We start from the raw sequence: 21,031 nt of genomic DNA on the forward strand, positions 1-21,031 counted from the left end.
ACAAAAAAATTTTGGTATCCTCATGCTCAAGTTTGTGTTTACCAGATTAGAATTTTCCTAATGTGTGTGTGATGAAAGTATGGAGGAAGAGAAGAATTAGGGAGATATATGGTCCATATATCATTCAGTGATTATGCTGAAACTTTTTAAGAAACCTTTGTTCAATTCACTTTGTCCCTTCAACTCACAGTCACATTTAAATCTGTATTCTATTTTTTCTACCAATAGATTTGTTACTAGCCATTATGGAAAGGGTCATATTTTAATCACCTTATATCCCCTTCAAGTGTATAGCATAGAACTTAGCACATAGTACTTATTCAGCAAATGTTTGTATCATTGAATCTCAGGCCTAGATTTTAGGATGTACTGAAATAAAGGGAACTTCTGCATTTATGTTTTTAAATTTAAGGTGGACTGTTAAAGTTAATTAAATATTAGGAGCTCAGTTTTTTAAGGCTATTATATTCCATTTTTAGCCTTCATATTGTGGTTTTTAGTCTCATTTTATAGTCCTCTAAAATATGTATTCAAGAAAATGAGATCAATAATAATTTTTTCTTATGATTTGACAACAACCAATTAGGCAGTTATCCTTTATCAGTTACCCTCAAAGAGTTCCTGCTTCCAGACAAGTATTCAGCTTTGGCCACTGACTTATAAAGAGTAATTCAAATCTAAATATTGAAGGTTGAAATGGAAGAGTGAACAATTAATGAGCTAGTGATTTGAAGAATAGTTAACCCAGATGTTTGGGGAAGGAAAGAGTTACTACTCTGGAGTTTGAACTCTGGATTAGCTTTCTATTCCCTCTTACCTTCTCATCTTTTGTCCTTCTTCAATATGACAAAAAATATTTGCCACTGTTTTCAATCCTAGATTAGGCAGTGTTAATTAGGTTTTTTCAAGCTCAACTCAGATTCAAAATATAATTTTCACCTTTGCCCTTTGGCTGCTCAGACTTAAACTAATAATGAACTCAATATTTTAGTGCATTTGATCATCATCACTAGCATGGTAACAGAATAATGTCAATTGCATATTCAACAAAGCGTGGTCTCGTATAAGACTGAACAAACCTTCAGTTTTCAGTTTTAAAATGAAACTTGGGTGAGTTATAGAAAATTACAGGAATTTTCTTCAAAAAAGTATTCTCCCAAACAGAATCTCTTCTCCAAAAAAGTACTTGCTATTTCAACATCTCAGGCATAAAAAGATTAATTCGAAACTTAGAAAATAGGTGTATTTTCATGTTAATTCCAAGTTCTATTGAGCTGCTAATCAGCTGTGTTAACATTGAGAAAGGTTTTAAGAACAAGCTATACAGATTCAAGAATATGAAGTAATTTTGTGATCTGAGTCTTATAGAGTTAGAATTGTAAACATAAAAAAGAGCTATGGAATGAACTTTAACCCCTCCATTTTGATTATGTGATATTGTGTCACTAGCGGTTGTTTCCATAAATTTTCAATAATTGCTTTACATTTCTGATATTAAAGTTAAAAACAGAATTCATTCCATTCAAAAATAGTATATCACTATTTAAAAACCATGCAAAAGTCTTTGTATCTGAGAACTGAGAGGACCTCATTGCTTTCTTGGGCCCAAATTATGGTATATATAGACGCCAAACTTCTTTTGAGAATAAAAACTTGAGAAGGGATACAACCCAAAAGTAAAAGGATATTTCTATTGAGAGATACCCTGTTCAGTTATTACCTATTATGCTCATCCACAACCACTACAAGTGAAGGAATCTGAAACCTGTCAAAGGACACTCATGTCTAGTAGAAAGCACACTGGATTTAGAACGAGAGGATCATGGTTCATTAACCAGTCGTGGTTCAAATCTCAGCAGCACCACCAATCAATACTCGTATGACCTTAAACAAATCATTTAATACTAGTATCTCAATTTTGTCATTTATAAAAATTATGGGCTAATTATGGGTACATGAGAATATTTCAGTAGGATAGATAAATATCAGAAAAGTTTTTGCAGAAGGGGAATTTAGTTTCCCTAGGATTAACGTATATATGAGTAAATCAATAAAAAGAAACAACAGGATTTCTTTTTCAAAATGAAAATGCACTATAATGTGCAAAATTGCTCTTCAACACAGCAAACACAGAAGGAAGGGTTCTATGTGCCAGGAAGCCCTTTGGTACAGTGAGAGTGGTTTTTATTCCTTTGATGTCATTAATACTTTGTTTCTTTACACCTTCAGAAGTCATATACTACAGTGTGATTCTAGGAAGGAATTTTGCACAGAGCAGTTTCTACAGTGGAAAAGTTAAATCATTTTGAAGTTCCACTTATCCCTTGCCTGTTACTACTTCTGACAAAATATAAACACAATCTGACTTCATCTTTCACTTTTCCCTCCTTCCCTCCTTCCTTTCTCTTTTCTTTCATTTCTCTTTTCTCTTCCTTTCTTTAAGCGGGTGAGAGTTACTGCTGTTATTTTGTTATCCAAAAAAAAATTCTGAAATTTCACTACACACTAACAAATTAGGAAAGATACCAAAAGATGGGAATAGTTAGTATTTGTGGTAGTTGTGAAAAGCTAGACAGACTAATGGGCTGTTGATTAGTGTTCTAACCATTCTAGAAAGGAATTTGCAATTACATAAAGAAAGTGACTAAACTATCCATATCCTTTGACCCAGTAATCCTTCTTCTAGGCATAGACCACAAGGAGGTCAATGATAAAAAGCAAAGCCTCTCATACACTAAAATATTCAGTAGCACTTTTGTGGTAATAAAGACTGGGAGACAAAAGAGATGTCCAATAGCTAAGTAAGTTGTGAGATATGACTACAATGCATTAGTAATAGTTATTATCAATAATAACTAATAACAGTTAATAATAGTTGATTATTAACAGTTGTTTAATATGTAGCTTATATAGCAATTTGAAATTTATAATGAACTTCATATTATCTCAGGAAAAAAATTATCAATGTGGTGAATATTAAGAATCAGGTGAAGACATATGAAGTGATGTAAAAGTGGAATAATCAAACCCAAGGAAACAATATACTCTATGACTACAATGCAAATGAAGGGAAAAACACTCAAAATATTTGAAGTGCCAAGTTTTGAACATATAATGACCAGTCTCTCCCTCAAAGAAGAGCTATGTGGAAGCATCTCTTCCCTTCTTTGCAAAAGTAGAGGCTTATGGGGGTGGAACACTGCATACAAGGTTGAACTTTTTTGATCTGTTGATTAGGTTTGTTAGGTTTTTTTTTCCCTTTTTTATTCTTTGTTATGGTGGACAGGGGAGACAGGCACTGGGAAACTGAGGTGGTGAAAGAACAAAAGATAACAATAAAACTTATGAACAAACACATTGCCTGCAAAACATAAACAGAAAAAGCAATGTAATCCAGAAAGAAAACCAATCCTTGTTCTTGCCTCAGAAAATAATTTTTAAGTAAATCAAGCAGACAAGATAAGAAATAGTATCCTGGTAACTTCAAACAGTAAGCAGTCATTTGAAAGAATAAATAAGGAAAGCATACTTTGAGAAGTCTCCCAACTAATGATCATGCCTACTGATCATTTACAACAGTGTCAAATTTTAAAAATATATTGAAAAAATTTGTGAAGAAAATTTAAACCAATAGAAACTTTTCAGTTTGTGTATTTATTTCTCATAAATTGCTCTAAAATTCAGTTTCACATAATCAGGTAATTCTTATTTCATCATTCACAAATAACAAATATGTGCCACTGGCATAAGTAATCTATAGATTTCAACATTACATTATTTAAAAAACACCTATTGTGAATGAGAATTTCACCTAGAAGCCAAGGAAAATCATTTCAATGTTTTGGAGACATTCACTTGGTACTAGCAGTCATCCTTTCCCTTGGCATATTGAATTAGCTGTCGTAAGTCAGTTATGTAAGCTGTATAGATTTCAATCCTTACCCTGAACCTCTTAATTTCAATATTCTTTCAATTTTACAATTAAAAAGAAGTGTATGTATTAGTTAGTATTAACTCTGAAATGTCCATCTATCAAGAAACCTGTAGAGTCTTCTCCCTTCTCTCAGGGAATTGCTGTTGGGGCTTGAATAGACTTACAACATCCCCCGCAATCCCCCGCCCACTTTTACACCAGGCTAAGCTCAAGATAGCCATAAACATTTTGAAGTAATACAAATCGAAATATTCCTGCTAGGCAAACTGAGGAGTGGAACTGAATTATAATGAATCAACAGCTGTCACAATATGACCACAGTAACCAAATCAAAATATCAACCACTAACCCAGATGAGATTCAAAGGTCATTCAATAAGCCAGCGGCTCTCTTCAGCACTGCCTGAAAACCTCAAGAGAATCTTTGCACTGAAATATTCCATTAGGATGGTAGAGTTTTAGGAAAAGTTACTCTTTGTCGATAAATAAGTTAGTGTTCTGGTAGGGTCTTACATAGGTAGGACTAGAACCATTTACCACATTAAGGAAAACGAACAAGTTTATAAGCAAGTTCTTGACAATAAAGGAGTTGAGGAAAGAGCTAGCCTGTTGCACCCAAATATGTCTACATATCACTGTTCACCCTTCATTTGCCAAACCAAGTATACTATCTGATGGTTTTTCCTCTAACAAATCTAAGGGTCAATTAAAGCACTGAAGAAATAGAAGAAAAATGCCACCTTAGATCCTTAAATGGAGAAACATATTTTACTAGGAAAATTATTTTTCTACAGTAGCAAAATGTCCTCCAATAATTCCCTGCAGTACATTATTATTGGCTGAAAATAAAAACTCTAAAGTTTGGATAATCCTTGCCTGATGTTTTTGTTGCTTACTTAAAAGAATCCTGTCCAGATAAAGAGTCTCCTAAAAGCCCAGAGGAGTCAGATCCATAGCCCCATATCAAAGGCATATTCCAAAAGAAATATACTGCTTACCAGTCAGTGCTTGGTCTATATATTAAAAATGTCATTGTGTATGTACCAAAGTTAGTGACTTCTCCCATCTCAAATGTTCTTAAAGTACTTGGCCTCTCTCTCTCTTTGTTGTCTTTAATACATTCTTTCTAGATTCATCCTTACTTGTATGCATGTAATATCTCTCCCATTAGATTGTTGGCTCCTTTTTTAAAAATTGTTTTTACATCTCTGGAGTACCCAAACCAAGGACAGTATCTTTCACGTGGAAGAGACAGAATAAATGTTTGATTCATTTAATTGAATTGTGTGCATTTTCAGGAATTATATCATCCACTCATAATAAAGTGGTATTATTTTTCCATACCAAAAATGATTCTTCAGGGACAAAACAGGTTAGGGGTAATGTAACATAAAATGCTATTCAGACTGACCATATGTGTCTGCATGTATGAAGTTTATTCAGTAAACACTGAATGAAAAGTACCTATTAAATGGAGTAAATTTAGACAGAACCATCTAGATTGCTGTGGCATTTATTTACATTTTTAGGATGCTTGTCTTTGCTACTTCTAAAGGATCTGACATGATGATCAATGCCTTAAATTTCCCAATATTGTGGACACATATGCAAAAGGGCCAGAGAGAAGTTTGCTTTTTGTCCTAATGAAATCCTTGGAACTAAGAAACTCACTTTATTTTTCAAGAATAAAAGAGTTTTGTTTGCTTTAACGTTTTGGTTTAGGGATTTTTTTTTTTCATTAAAGAGATATATAAGTATCAGTCACTTGACAGTATGTCTTCTTTGCAGTAACTCTAGTAAGGTTACAATTTTCATACTGTTTTGTAGCATGTATTATATAAGAGTATGTTCTAACATAGGAATACACAGTATTAATACAAATCTCATAAACTTTCCAAAGGACCAAGATTATAACAAATGGACATTACTATATTTAGATTTTAATTAAGGGGTACTGTCCCTGCCTCTGTAGTTTATTCCCATAAATACTAGGTCTAGTTCCATACAACATGATTTTGTCATAAATGACAGATATTCACTCCCAAAAGAAAAATCAGAAAGTAGTTCAGTACTTTGTTTTTTTCTGGTCGTAAAAAGAAAACCTCACAGAATCAACAGTTTGCTTTAAAGTAAAAATCGGGTCATTTACAGCTAATAACTCCTTCCTGTAAAATTAGTGTTACTTATTTTTGTGGTAGATTTCTAATTCAGTCTTAGCCTTGATTGATTTGACAATCACAAATCTGATCCAATAAAGTAGCTGATTTATTTCTGATGCTATAGCTCGTGCCCCAGTGTGAAATCATGGGAGAATTAAGTCTTTGAAATGTAAAGAAATCCTTTGTAGTTTTAATGAGAACCAGTTACTGATTCTGAGAGTGGATGTTGGCTCTCTTTCAGAAAGCTAAGGAAAGAGTCAGACAGACACCACTTTTTCTTACACATGGAAAACTCTCAGAAAGGTTATAATTTGGAATATCAGTATGGACCCAAATAACAGATTGTGATATTGTGCACACAATTGTGCACACACGCACGCATGCACGTGTGTGTGTGTGTGTGTGTGTGTGTGTGTGTGTGTACCTGCTGGCTATGGAGTTCAAATTGCTAAACTAGACAGCCTTCTTTTGTACAATCTGACTCATCATCTGAAAATCAATTACCCTTAATTTTTTTGAAAACTATCTTCTTCTATAAAGAGGGCATAACAAAATATAAAAGTAAGTAAACTTCAAAAAAAATTCATTCTGAATGAAGGCAAGCTTTGGCAACGTCATTAAAAAACATTGCAGATAAATTCTAACTAAGCCCTGAAGTTGACACTGGTGGATCAGAAAATTTTTAGCAGGGTGTTTAACTAGATCTTAAAAATTGCTTTCTTCCTTTAAATTTTTATAATTGAAGTCTCTGTTTCTTCTTTAACAAAAAAAATTTTAATAGTCAATTGCTCAGTGCCCTCCCAACTCTGAGGGTGACTGCCCTGACCCAAGTCTGACACTGCACCATTAATGTCAGATAAACCATTTAGTTCAAACACAATTCTTTTCTGTGCAAGAATCTGCTAGAGGTGGAAAATGTAGCAGTTTGTAAACAATAAAGAGCCATGTTTCAGACCAGACAGCTTATCTGACAGAGCAGTTCTTTCATTAAAAGCAGTGGGTGGGAGACTCGTGGACATAGTTGCATTTCCTATCACAATGCACTAGACTGTCTTGGCCTCCATATTTAAGAGTTTAATGGGAAGGAGGGCAGACAGGATAAAAGAGCTTGGCTGACATGGATTTTCAGCTTAAACAACAACAAATTGAAAGGAGTAAGCCCTGGGCTCTAGCTAACTTAAATTTTAAATACTGTTCAGATCGAAAAAGCAATCTGGTCTTTTGAATATTTTCTCCCTTAGGAAATATACAACAGTATTATTATTTAATATGTATGCATTACGTTATATGTTCTGTTATATTAATTTATTAAGTTATTGGTACTAAGCCACTTTATTTTTCTCTTATGTTAATACATCCCTCTAAAGAAAATAAATATCCATTTAATCAATTTGAATTATTTTAGATCATCAGAGGATAGTTTTAGGACCCCTTAGGGAAGCTTCTTCTAGACTGGTTCATGGCTCAGCCTCTAACATGTATGGACTATTATATTCAAATTTTTATCCTCTGCTATATTTAGGTTTGAGTACATGAGTTCTCAGAATTAAAATTTTTGTTGTGGTTATTATAGCTGAAGAAACTAAATTTCTTTTTAAAAACTTAATTGAACAAATATGTCCTTGGAAATCAGAGATTCTCTAAACTTATACCTTATGTAATGAAACATAAACTAATAACTTATTTAAAAGTAACAATGTCTCATATATGTTCAGACATCTTATAATTAAAAATAGCCTGCTGGGGATCAAATATAGGGCCCCAATGTCACTTTTAAACACTAAAATCGATGTCATGAGTTAAAATAGAAATGTTAGCATTTCTCTGCTTATGTTGGCTTTGAGTCTAACACCTCAAATTCCTTTGATGGGTTTAGTGATGATACATAACATTACTTTTAAATGCAAGGCTAATCCATGAGTTAAACAACCAATGTATCTTTCCAGCCTTTTTTAAAAATCAGGGCATATTTTGGAGGCATTGGCATTAGAGAACATAGTCCTGGTTGTATATTCTTTGTAGGGTGGTCCAACAGCTTGAACCAAGGAATTTCATTTAATTTACTGATCAATTCAAAGGAAGCATAGACATGATGAGAGACTCCTGATATTTTTAATTACATGTTTATTTAACAAAGATCATTCATCACTCATAACTAAGATAAACAGATAAAGAGACCTATAAAATAATATTTTCATTGCTAAGACTGCAGTTACTAAACTAACATCTCCATGGTGTGGTCAAAAGAACAAAGACTATATAAAGGACTCCACAATGAAGGGCACATTGGTGTCTGGCCCTTCAGCTCAATCAGTATCTAACTTGGTTTCAGTAAAACAGAATATAGCTGGCCCAGGTCTTTAGGTCTCAGGTCGAGGACTTGACTGTTACACATCCATATTCTGACAGTTTACTAGGAAAATATTGGTCATTTAAAGTCTTGTAAACCCACTTGTTCTTTTCTTAGCCTCTTGGTTGAAAATTCCCAAGTGATATTGTCCATCTTCAAAGTGGGTAGCTAATTTTTCTCTACCAATAAAGAGTTCAAGATAATGGAAAAAGAAAAAAATTTGATCTTAACATTTTGGCTTCTTCCACTTTTAACTTTCTGGACTTCTGCTGCACTATTGCAACTACTTGCTAATATCTCACTATTTAAATGGAGGACTTCAGCAAGATTTGGTATAAATATAGTCTTTAACTTGCCTATATATATTTAATGAATTCCATAATTTTTCATGTATAAGAAAATGTTAAACACACACATACTGGTACCAAATGTAGAAGATTAGTCAATTAGTATACCAAGTTGTATAAAATAAATTGCAAGGTCCCTAATACCACAACACTATTTACATGTTTTTTAAGCAAATAAAACATAAGTATTCAGAAAAGAATATATAGTTTTCAAAACATAACTACTTACTTTGTATTCTGGAATTGACAAAAGGAGGAGAAAGATTGTCATGTGATCCAAGGTCCCTGCTGGTCATATGTTCATAGTGGGTCCCATCTCCATAGTTCTGTTAATAAAATAAGAATATAAGTTAAAAGATTTAGTTATAAGTATGCACACAAGCAGAAAAGAAATATTTGTACATAGAGGAAATTACACTCAACCTGCCGTCAGAAGATTCCAGCTCCCACCTAATAAATATATAGCTGTAACAATTTACTCAATTTTCTTACCTATAAAATGGGCATGATCATAAAAAATGACTTTGGAATTTTAAAAGTGTTATTATTAATCTCCATCCTTAAAACTCTTTCCAGATAACAAATCAAAATAAAGTAAAGAAATCTCATTTTCACCCACTTTCACTATTAAGTAGGTCAGATTGTATTATGAAAGTATTATAGGCAAAAAGGTTTTTTTTTGTTTTAAAGGCTTTAGGTACACTAAGCCAAGTGATTATTTAGAAAGGTTGTAAGATGCATTTATTTTATGAAACAATATCGAGTACCAGAGTCTCTTGACATCTCTCTTACGTTTTCATGTCATAAGTAACTTACAAGTGGTTTCGAGGAACATCAAGACATCAGCACATTTCAGTAGTACTGATATTGCACATGGCATACAAGCACATAGATTGTAAAGTATATATATTTGGGGACATTCTCAAAGGCTGCTCTTTTCCTCTTTATTTTAATGGCAAAAGCAATATACCAAAGAAAAACACTTTACTCTGATGGATCACTTCATTTAAATGTGCAGATCCCAGTATTTGGGGAGGGCGGAGAAAGCAGATTTCTATTTTCTTTTATCAAAACATTTGTTCCATCTTGATATAATGCTTAAAGTGACCAGAAAAAAAAATCTTCCTGTTCAGCTGGCTCCACAGCCTTCAGAGAAGTCCAAATTACATTTACTTAGAGGTGTCAGTCTACGCCCTTCAGTGTTTTATACATATAACTGCTCTTCAACTTTTATCAAAATCTATCACCAAATATGTTAGCCAAAAGGCAGAATCTGCCCCCAGGAGAAAAGACACAGCCTTTGGTGAAAGGCTACAACAGTCTGCTAAGCTCTGGCAAAAATGCTTTAAATCTCCCATGTTTTCCATTTATTACATGAAATTAGAGAGCACTGAAATTCTAAATTTTAACTCTACAAATCTGTCCATGTACAAAAGTATTCCATGATTTAAACCAGCATAAATGAGAATCTTGGGTTTTGCAAACAAGAAAATACAAATAACAGTATGATAGATTCACAATTGTTCACTGAGATATCTTTAGATTAGTTTCAGGGGAGTTGAAGGAAACAAACTATTAAAGTCCGAATAGTTCTAACCTGTTCATTTTTCAGAGAGATGAACGAAACTCTTGTAATACAAACAAGGTAAAAACCACAAGGAATCCAATAAATCTGAATCACCCTCATGAACATAAGAAATGCAGTAATCTCCTACACTTACTGTTGAGAGGAATGAATTTCCTTCTTTGAGTAAAGACTGTAACATGAGGAGGAGGAAAACTTTCCTCAGCCCATCCACATAACGCATTAGAATATTAAACTCGACAGCTGGTGCAAGGCCTCAACAAAGTGATTGGTAAGTATAAAGATACTGCAATACTTTGAAGACTAAAGTTAGGATGACAGTGCCAAAGGACAGGTGGAGGTATATGGACCCACAGTGCTCAGAAATATTCTGATTTTGACAATTTGACTTCTTAACATGCCTCTGATACCAAAATAAAGACCTTCCCCAATATAGGCCCCCTAAAGCAAACTACATGTAAATACACCTCAGCTTTAGTTTAGTTTTTTTTTTTCTTGTAAGCTCATAGTTTTGGTTCATCTTACTCAGACCACATATGCACACATGTATACAAATTCTTGCATACTGACATATATAAAATATGATGAAATATGCTATAAGAGTTTTAATTTTTTTTTTGTTTTTGTGAGGATAAATAATTGGGCATCTGATTCAGTGAAGCCTGGCTGTATGCTAATATCACTAAACATTGGAGCTGAAAGGGACCTCAGATATCATCTATTACACCTCTCTCATTTTACAATTAAGGAACTGAGGCTCAGATAATTAAGTGTATTTTCCAAGGTCAGTGACCTGGCCATAATAAACTAGTGGCAAAAACAAGACTAGAATGTGCATGCCCTAACTCACCATCTAAAGGCCTTTCCCACTAAATCACAGCTACAAATGGACAAATAATAAGAAAAAACAAACAATGAAAGAGGGCAGCATAAAACTCAGAAGCAAAGAAAAAGTGTAATTTGAATGTGTCCATGTGCCCAATTGTAATCAAGGACTCTAGTGGTAAAATAGTAGTAGTGTATTTTTGAAGTAAAATTCACTTCCCTAAAATCACTTTTCAGACTCATATATACAATGATACCCAAGAGTCATAAGCTCTGTAGTCAATTCTTTTTGTCCCTGTTTCTAAGTTGCCCAGCCTACCATTTATAATTTCCCCAGTATAGGATCCATTTTTGAATAATGCTTCTGGTCAGGGAAAGCAGGTAGTTGTCAAACACAGTAACAGGATCAGATAAGACAGTAAAGGGGGGAAAAAGCAATTCCAAAGACAAGCTGATCTGCTACCAACTTAGTCTGCACGTATTTCTATGAAATCAGGTGTATGAAACTCGCGTTACATTTGTCAATTTACATATGCAGGCTGTCTGGTCTCGAGAAAAAAAGATTAGATATACTTACCCTGGATGGACTTGGATGTCCTCCATTCCCCCAGGACCCTGAGCTAGTTCTGTCTTCTACATCTAGGGACAAGAAAAAAAGTTCTTTAGGCTTTATTGCAATAATTCTTTCTTTTTGTATATGCACTTTTAAATTAATGTTTCAAATTAATCTCCTGTTGCCTTTAATTAAGAATCAGGCACAGGGCTACCACGATGATAGTGGCTTTTGACCCAACTACTTAAATTAACTCATTTAAATTCACAGCAGAAATGAACTGGACCCTCAGGAACCAGAGGTTTGAACATAAAAAATAATATCCACCCTTCAGTGTTTTATGAGCCTCAGTTTTTTGTATCATAATTATTCTTAAAATTTTATCAGAATCTATAACCAAATAATCTTCTTAAACTTTCCTTCTATCTTCAACGAAAAAAAAAGGAGCTGATATAAAGGGAAAAACACCTAAATAAGTATAAAGAAATTGCCTACATCCTTTCTTCAATGTTTAAAGATACTTCTTGCCTTTTACCTGAGGACCAAGTACATGTGTCATCAAATGGAGAATAAAATAAGGCTGTATCTGGACTTGGATTTAATAAATATTTTCTTTAACTTTTCTCCCAAAAGGCAGTAGAGAAATTAAACAAACATTCTATTAAACACTTGTCATTTATAAGGTATTAGGGATACAAAGAGAAAACTATACAAAGTCTTCAGCCTCTAGGAACTTACAGTCCTGTCAGGGGGAATACAACATATACATTCCTAAGTATGACACAAGGTAGACTGTGATCAAGCCAAAGGAGAGCCATGAACAATGAAATTACTCTAACTTCTATCACCAATTAAGTAACATTACTGGATAAATGAAGGAAGCTTAATGCCTCAACTGGTAGACCTGAAATGAGAGAGATATAGTTAAAAAGCCATATGTTATTTAAAGCACATAAACATTAGAAGATTTAGTTAACACGAGAAATTGTCTCAAATTTCTTTGAATAAATATCCTTTGTAATAAAAGGTTTTATTGCTATTAATTATGACTTCATGGAAGATAACACACGGTCATCAAAAACTTCCCATGACAGAATTGAGGAGGAGGTGTGAAATTTGGTCTTGTAGACATAATACCATTTATTGTTTCCTAACATTTTAATGATACTGTTTATTCTTTTAATGCTACTACCACCATCCTTTTTATTGCTTCTATTTTATTATCAGCAGCAGTGATCATCATGGTATAATTAATTGATTTATTTATAGAGTACAAGGTAGAAGGTGTTTTAGTATAGCTTACGAATTGAACAACAACAACAATTCATTGTTAAGACTGAGCTTGAATTGTTTTTTTTTTTTTAAAGTTTCTTTTTAGTTATATAGTTAAGAAGAAGGAGTCTTATCACTTCAAAGATATCCCAACTGCAATAGATTTCCCCCATGTACAGTCAAAATCAATGCACTGTATGTTTCAAGGCAGGTCAAGAAAACTCCTGAGATTGCATCAAGATCTGTGAGAAGACACAAACCTTCTCTAAATCTGCTTTTAAAAACCCAACAAACTGGTTCACAGTATTTGTGCTTTACTGAAGTATTTTGTGAAATGATTTTTCAGGCCTCTGGGATTTTGACACTAATGAAATGTATCCTACGAAGTCATCCTAATTCATAAGCAGAAATCAAATATTTTAAACAGAAAATGTATAAATAATGGCATCCTTCTTCCACTACAAGTTCTTAAGAATCTATTCCCCCCAACTATCACAGCTGAAGGAACTAACATATAATTTAGTCCTAAAATGAAGTATGTGGATAAATGAAGTAAGCTTAATGTCCCTAAGTAAGCTTACATGAGAGGTATAGTTAAAAAGCAATATGTTATTTAAACATAATCCAACTTCAAGTTAAACGAAAGAAGAAAGTTAAAAGGAAACTGAATTTGAATTCATCTGTTTCCTAGGATTTGCTCTATCACATTGGTTGAATCATTTGTTTTCCATTTTTTAAAAATGTATTAGTTAAACATGAATAAATGATGAGAGGTAAGGGGGGGAAGGATTATATATAATAAATGGAAACACTGAAAGGAAATGATGTTTGAAAGAAAAAGGAAAAATAAGAGGAACAAGAATTGGACTTCTGACCCCATTTCCTGTTATATGCCCTGTGATTTCTGAAGTCTAGCTCAGATCAGGGCTGTGGCTTCACAGGGGTTCCTCATACGCCTCTTCTGCCCACGTGAAAAAGTAAAGATGACGGTCAACTAGCAGCCAGCTAATTAACAGGCAGCTAAAATACATCAAAACTTGAGTATTCCCAACTGGGCATTTTCAAAAGCGAGCAATCCACTAATTAAAAATGTTGGAAGTCAAGATTTTTCAAAGCAGGTTAAATACTAGTTGGGTTCCTTCACACATGGATTCCCAGCCATTTATATAAGGCTGCTCTTTTTTCTACTTATTTTCTTTATGCCTCTCCTATCTAGTTCTCCTACTCAATAACATTTCTTTTCTGCTTTTTTTTCTATTTGTTGTTTTCTCTTTCCTTCTCTACGCATGAGCAAAGCCTGAGGCTCTACTTTGGGAGTCAGGACAAATTGCTAACAACCTCAGTTGCTCTGAAATGGTCATAAGTCCTGATCTAATTTTAATTTTGATATTACTTGATGCTGAATTGGGAGACAGAGTAATAGCAATGAACAACTAAAATTTTACAGGCCATTTCACAACCATAAATAAATCATTAATTTAAAAAAAAAACTACCTTTTAAAATCAGAACTGGCCATTAAATAGCAAACATTTACTGAGTGCCTACTGTGTGCAAAAATATATATATATATTTATACATATACATATACATATATATGTATGTATGTATGTATCAGAAACATTGCTCGTGAGCCAAGAGACACAGCTAGAAAATGACAGAAGAAAAATTACTGAATGATACAGCAGCAAATACAAAATAATACACAGTAAAATCTAAGAACGTAAAGCTGACTTAATTGACTGGGCTGGCCTTCAACTTCTCTCCCTAGTGAAGTTCATTTCTGAGGAAGGAATAAGAATAGGGAAGGACATAAACTACACAATGGAAAAGGAAAGAAAGAAGAGGCTGGCATAATCCCAAAATGGAATTATAACCTCTGTGAATTCCAATAAGACTGTGCTAAATTCAATTCGATTCACTAAGCATTTGTTGTGTGTACTAGGTGTGGGCACTGGGCTGCACTCTATTCACAAAGACAAAAACTTTTTTGGGGAGTAAGGCAAGCTCATGGATAGGGAATATATTCTCATGAAGGCACCTTGATGAGACATTTTTTTTGGTTCAATTTATTAGAATGTGTCTAATTAGGTCCAAAACAAAGAAAACTAAAAGAAAAAAGTCAAATATAGTGAGAATTCAGGAGCTCCTCCTTCCTTTACCACCAACAACAACTATAACTACAAAGAGGAAAAGTACAGCTTTAGGATCAGAACAATTTTAATTTATGTATCTTTTATTTATCTTTCACCACATAATTGTTTAAATCTCAAATCTGGTCAGCTGATAGAAACCTTGAAAAGAACTAGACTGGGTTCTAGCTCTGTTTCTGCCACTAACTAGCTGGGGGTAGGGTAGGTAGAAGGAGGTGTAAGGGCAGGACCTATATGATGTGATTTCATCAGTGTAGGGGAACTCAAATTTCTGGTAAGGAACCGTACCCTCTCTGCAATTCAATTTTAGTAAGATGTTTGGGGAACTAAGAGGCTAAATAATTTGCCTGGATTATAGCCAGTATATGTCTGGAGGTGAGATAGCAACACAGGTCTCCTCAGGCCAGATTTCTGCATACTACACCCCACTGTCTCAACTGGATAAATTACCTTAGATCAGGTATTCTTAACCTGAGGTCTATGGAGTCCTAAGGGGTCAAAGGTTAGATTTCTAGGGGTTTGTGAACTTGGATGGGAAAAAAATTACTTTTCAAATTTTCATTAAACGTTTACTGAAATTGAATATTCCTTCAATTGTGAATGCAAGTAATAAATATTATTCTGAGAAGAGATTTATAGGATTCACAGGACTACCAAAGGGGACCATGATACAAAAAAAAAAAATAAGAACCTCTATCTTAGACAAAACTACTTTCAATAAAAGGAAGAGTTTGGGCTTCATAAACTGCAAGGTATCTTCTAGCTCTGAATCTTTGATCCTATGATCTCTCACTGAGCCTCACTCTTTCTCATCTATAAAGTATAGGGTCAGACTAAACAATTTCTAAGATTCTTTCAACTCTGATAGTCTCTGGTTTTATAGTCCTGTCAAGCTGAAAAATCCTGTCATTGAACTTCAAAATGCCAATGTGTTTGCTGAACTCTCTATCAACAAGTATATGTAGAAAGCTGACACATACAAGATATTTTGCCAGTCTCCAGGGAGATGGAAGATATAAAAATCTGGTTCCAACCCTCAAGCAGCATAGAATTCAGTTGAGGAGTTCAAAGACAAAAAATAGTAATATACTGTAACATATCCATTGGAGAACATTATATGAAAATGTAGAACATTATGTGAATAATCCCCATAGTAAACGCGATCATAACTCACAAGAAAATGTCACTGCAGGGTGGGGTACCTACAAAAGACTTCATGTTAGACATGGGGCTCAAGCTCACTTTGAAGTAAGATTAGAACTTATATGCGGGGCAGAGAAGGTAGGAATACGAAGAATTCTAGACAGGGAGTATGGTAGGGAAAAAGATGTAAAGACAGGAATGAAAGAACACACAGCACTTTAAGGGACAGTGAGTAGACAAATTTGGCAGAAATAGAGAATGCAGATGACATTCAGAAAAATAGGGTTGGAAAGACAGGTTAGGGCCCAGAATGTGGAGACCTATAAATGGCAGACTAAAAGTTTTGATTGATTTGATAGACAATGGAGTGCCTCAAAGGATTCTAATATGGGTAGTGGCGTACTCAAAATGCTAGTATTGAAAAATTAATCTGGTGGTGGTGTGTGGGAAGAACAGAAAAGGGAAGCAATTGAAGGCAGAGGCTTGGTTAGCAGATTATTGTAGCAGCCTCAAAATTAAATAGTAAAGGATTATATCAGAAGAGTGGGCTTGTGCTGGTGAAGCAAAGACAGAAAAAGGAAAAATTGGGATAAATGTGGGAAGGGGAAGAACTTGGTGATTAACTGGATGAAGGTGGGGGAGGGAAGTAAAAAACAGGGAGGAAGTGTTGATGTATCTCAAATGTTTGCACTTGAAAAATAAAAAAAAGGAATTCTACCATTGATAAAAATAGAGAAATCCAGAGAGGAAGGTAGTTCTTAGGGGAGAAAAAGATGTAGCTTAGTTTTACAAACATTTAGTTTGTGGTAACAGTCAGAATTCCATGTAGAAATAACCATAGATAGAATTGCCAGCCAAAAGTTCAGTAAAGAATACTAGAAAGAAAGAGTTAAAGGTAGAGATCTGATAGTCATAAGCACATGGTGATAGATATACCCAGGAATATTGATGAGCTCTCCTAGGAGAGGGGTACAACACACAGGACACTAGACAAAGTCTTAGTCTAAATACACATTGGTAGGATGGGAGAGAAAGAAATAAAGTCAATGAAGTTAGAGAAGGAATGTCCAGGAAGGAAAGAGAAAAACAGGTACAATTATAGGCAATATTAAAGAATGATTCATCCCTTACATTAGTAGAAACTGCATCAATATTTCCTGTGTTTAAAACATGTATTTTTCTTATACTACAAAGGAACCTTCATAGTATGAGTAGATTCAGAGAATTATGAAAAAGTTCAGTTCTGGTGCCAATACTTCTGAGAGAACTTTCCTCATCACCAACCCAGTTATTAATGCTCTCTATCTCCTCAAATTACTTCATATTTATCTATTTGTATAGTGTTGTAGACCTACTCACCTCCCCACAACCCCTATTTAAATATAAATTCCTTACTATTGTGCTATAAGAAATAATGAACAGGCTGACTTCAGAAAAACCTGGAAAGACTTGTATGGTCTGATGCTGAGTGAAGTGAGCAGAACCAAGAGAACATTGTACACAACAACAGCCACGTTGTGTGATGACGAATATTGATAAACTTAACCTTTCCCGGCAATACAAGGATCTAAGACATCTCTAGAGGCTTTGTGATGGAAAATGCTATCCACATTCGAAGAAAGAACAATGGAAGTTGAATTGCTATTTTTTTTCTCTCCTGTTGAGTTTTGTATCCTCTTTCTGATGGTTCCTCCTATTGGTTTTAATTTTTACTTACAACATCACTAATGTGAAAATATGTTTAATATGAATGTAAACGTACAGCCTATATCAGACTGTGTGCCGTCTTGGGGAGGGTAGTGGGGAGGAAGGGGGAGAAAATTTTTAAACTCAAAAGCATATGGAAGTGATTATTGATAAATCAAAATAAATTAATAAAAAAATAAAATAAATAAATATAAATTCCTTCCGGGTAGCATCTTTCTTTCTTTCTTTCTTTTTTTTTTCTGGTCTTTATATACACAGGACTTAGCAAAGTACCTAGAACAAAGAAGATAATTGATAAATACTGAATTCAAAGTTGTTCCCTTACCTGTTTAAATCAGTCAAGAGAACCAGGGGAAATAAGGACTGATACTTTGAAAGACATTGATATCTACCCCACACTAGCTAAAAGATCTGCAAATGTGTTGAGATCCAAAGGCATTTCAGACATCATTCAGAAATTTAGGGATATATTCAACAAGCAGATGCAGTCTTTAAAACAGTAACAGAGAAGAGAAACCATGTGAGCTAAGACATGGACAGAGCAAAGTGCACATGTGATACTCTAGATCAAGAAATTACGAAGTTAAACATCACCTGAAGCAAACAAATATCCTCAATTAGGAAGTAAATCTGCTTTAGATAAAATGACCAGAAAAGAGAGGGCCAGGTGAAAGACTAGTTAGGTCTTCCAAGAAGCCAGGTCTTTGACACTTCCAACATGTATGAAGGAGCTGACTGCAAGGTTAGTTCAGGAAACTTCAAAAGTCTCTGGGGAAAATCTTTGGAAACCAGATAGAGAAACACCTTGATTTTGAGTCTTACAACTAGACACAGGACTAAGAAACTTGTTCCGAAAGAGGTTGAGAAGCTTAACAACAAAGCCAATCTGAATTGCCTTTGACTAAAAGTCCAAGATATTAAATTAGCAGCTGTTCCAAAAGGACAAACTCTGGGAAGAACTAAAAAAGAATTGGGACACTGAATAGGAGAAAGGAAGAAAGATCAAGGCCTAACTCCCTTAAAGTTTTATTGAAAAATCAGAAATCTAAGACTTCCTATAACTTTTAAACTTTCTCTTTTTTATTTATTTCATATACTTTATTGTTTCAAATCTTTATATATATTTCCTGTAGTTACTAATAATAAAGCACTTAGACGTCTTAGGAAAAGGGGTGTTTATTCCAGAGACAGTAGGTTAAGTGAGATTTAGAAGCCTGTCTCTCTTCTATAGGGAATGTGAATGCAGGGAAACCTCAGTAAAAGGAGGTAGCAGTGATTATCATGGTAGGTGAAAGAAAGTCATTCGTGAAGAACCAGTCCAGGACAAAGGTGGATAACAGGCAAGGGTTAATAATGGTAGAAGGCAACAGAGATTGAGCTAAGATAGGAAAAAGATCTTCAACAATAAGAAGCTATTCAACACCATTAATAGTGCTACAGAGAGATAAAAGAGAATTAGGGCAGAGAAAAGACCATTAGATTTGGGAATTAGAAAATCAATCTGAATTTTAATGTTGGAAAAGTTCCTTTGACTTTCTAGTGAAACTCATTTTTAAAGATGAGGGAACTCAAGTGATTTGCCCATGATCAGAGCAGAGCTGGACTGGAATTCAGTGCTTTTTGCATTCCACTCTACTGCCTCAAGTATGGTTGACACCTTTGCTTTTTACTATCCCAAGGGATGGAAATGACATGCTGTTCAAAAACCCTCAAGCATTCTTGCCCTTCAACATATAAAGTTGTGGTTGGTTAGGAGATTTAGGAGATTTGAAATATATTTTTATGACTCCTAGGTTTGGCTTGAAGGGCAAATGTCATTAAATATTCACCCTGACTATTAGGTCTGGGTAAATAACACCCTCACATTAAAAACTCACAATCCCATCTTCTCTGTAAACTCCTTGACATCTCATACAGTTTCAGTCCTAAATATTTAATTCAGTGATTTTAAAATTTTTGCTTAATAATTATTTTTTATTTGCCCTTATTTTATACCCTTTACATAATGAAATGTGATTTCTTAGACAATGTGTGCTGACCAAAGGCCTCAGGCCTGGAGGATATTTAATCAGTTATAGGAAGCATTTTCCATGACTAAATGCAGTTATACTGTCCACTAACTTGCATGTAAAAAAAACCTGATTCTCTTTCTATACAAGACCTACCTTGTTAGTTCTGGGCTCCTAGAGAGGTACATTCATCATTTCCATGTTTAAAGCACAGTTCATCCCATTCACAGTTCCTAGAGCACCATGGAATTTTATGGAACTTCAGTAATTGTACAACTAAGTGAAGGAGTATTTCAACATTGCAATAATATTTCATGGATTTCTTTGTTAAGGTAATGTAGTGACACTGAGATACCGGAAAGCTTCCACATAAATCCAATGGTGCTCTGAGACTGAAGTAGTTAAGTTACTCACGGAAAGGTACAAAATATTGTGAGGTCCATACTATCTCAAATCCTTCTCTCTGCAACAAATACTATTAAATATCCTCTACACCATTACTGGAAAAATCACAGACTGCGTACATCTGTAGCTCCAACTAATTTCCTAGTCCAGGAAGAGCCCTTGGCTGGGCCCTCAATACAAACTGAGATGGCATATGCTCTCCATCAGTGCCAGATGAATTTAGAGTTCAAAATATTTCATCAGCAAAGAGCACGCTAAGGATGTGCACATTTTCATTAACACCCAATAGAATAGGAGCTGTGAGTGTAGAATTATTTGGATGTCAAATGCTGAGTACTACTACAGATGTATGGGAAGTTGAAGACCACCGAATGTTGACATGACATTCAATGCCCAGGAGTCTGATTTTTCCTTCCTGTACTCCTGCGCTGCAAGAAACAAGATGGTCTTCACAATGAATGATTTCAGCCTTTATGAAAAAGTTTCCAACACTCCCTAGATTTGATGGAGTTAATGATGAAAATGTGATTTTGTTTGTCCCTTTAAACCTGAAGATTCTGTTGCATGAAACCTTCAGCTTTCTCATTTCAAC

General features: G+C 34.4%; 1 protein-coding gene across 4 annotated transcripts in view; it reads right to left on the minus strand.

The window, feature by feature from the left end:
• TCF4 (transcription factor 4) overlaps positions 1–21,031 on the minus strand; it is a 440,264-nt gene that overhangs the window by 270,819 nt on the left and 148,414 nt on the right. For all 4 annotated transcript variants that reach the window (XM_027868757.1, XM_027868759.1, XM_027868758.1 and 1 more), the window contains 2 exons: positions 11,777–11,838; positions 9,019–9,115 (listed from right to left, as the gene is read on the minus strand). In XM_027868757.1, the coding sequence (XP_027724558.1) occupies positions 9,019–9,115; positions 11,777–11,838 (159 nt within the window). The remainder of the gene's footprint in view (positions 1–9,018; positions 9,116–11,776; positions 11,839–21,031) is intronic.

The sequence above is a fragment of the Vombatus ursinus genome, unplaced genomic scaffold (genome assembly GCF_900497805.2).
Source record: "Vombatus ursinus unplaced genomic scaffold, bare-nosed wombat genome assembly UNPS02014791.1, whole genome shotgun sequence".
NCBI lineage: Eukaryota > Metazoa > Chordata > Mammalia > Diprotodontia > Vombatidae > Vombatus > Vombatus ursinus.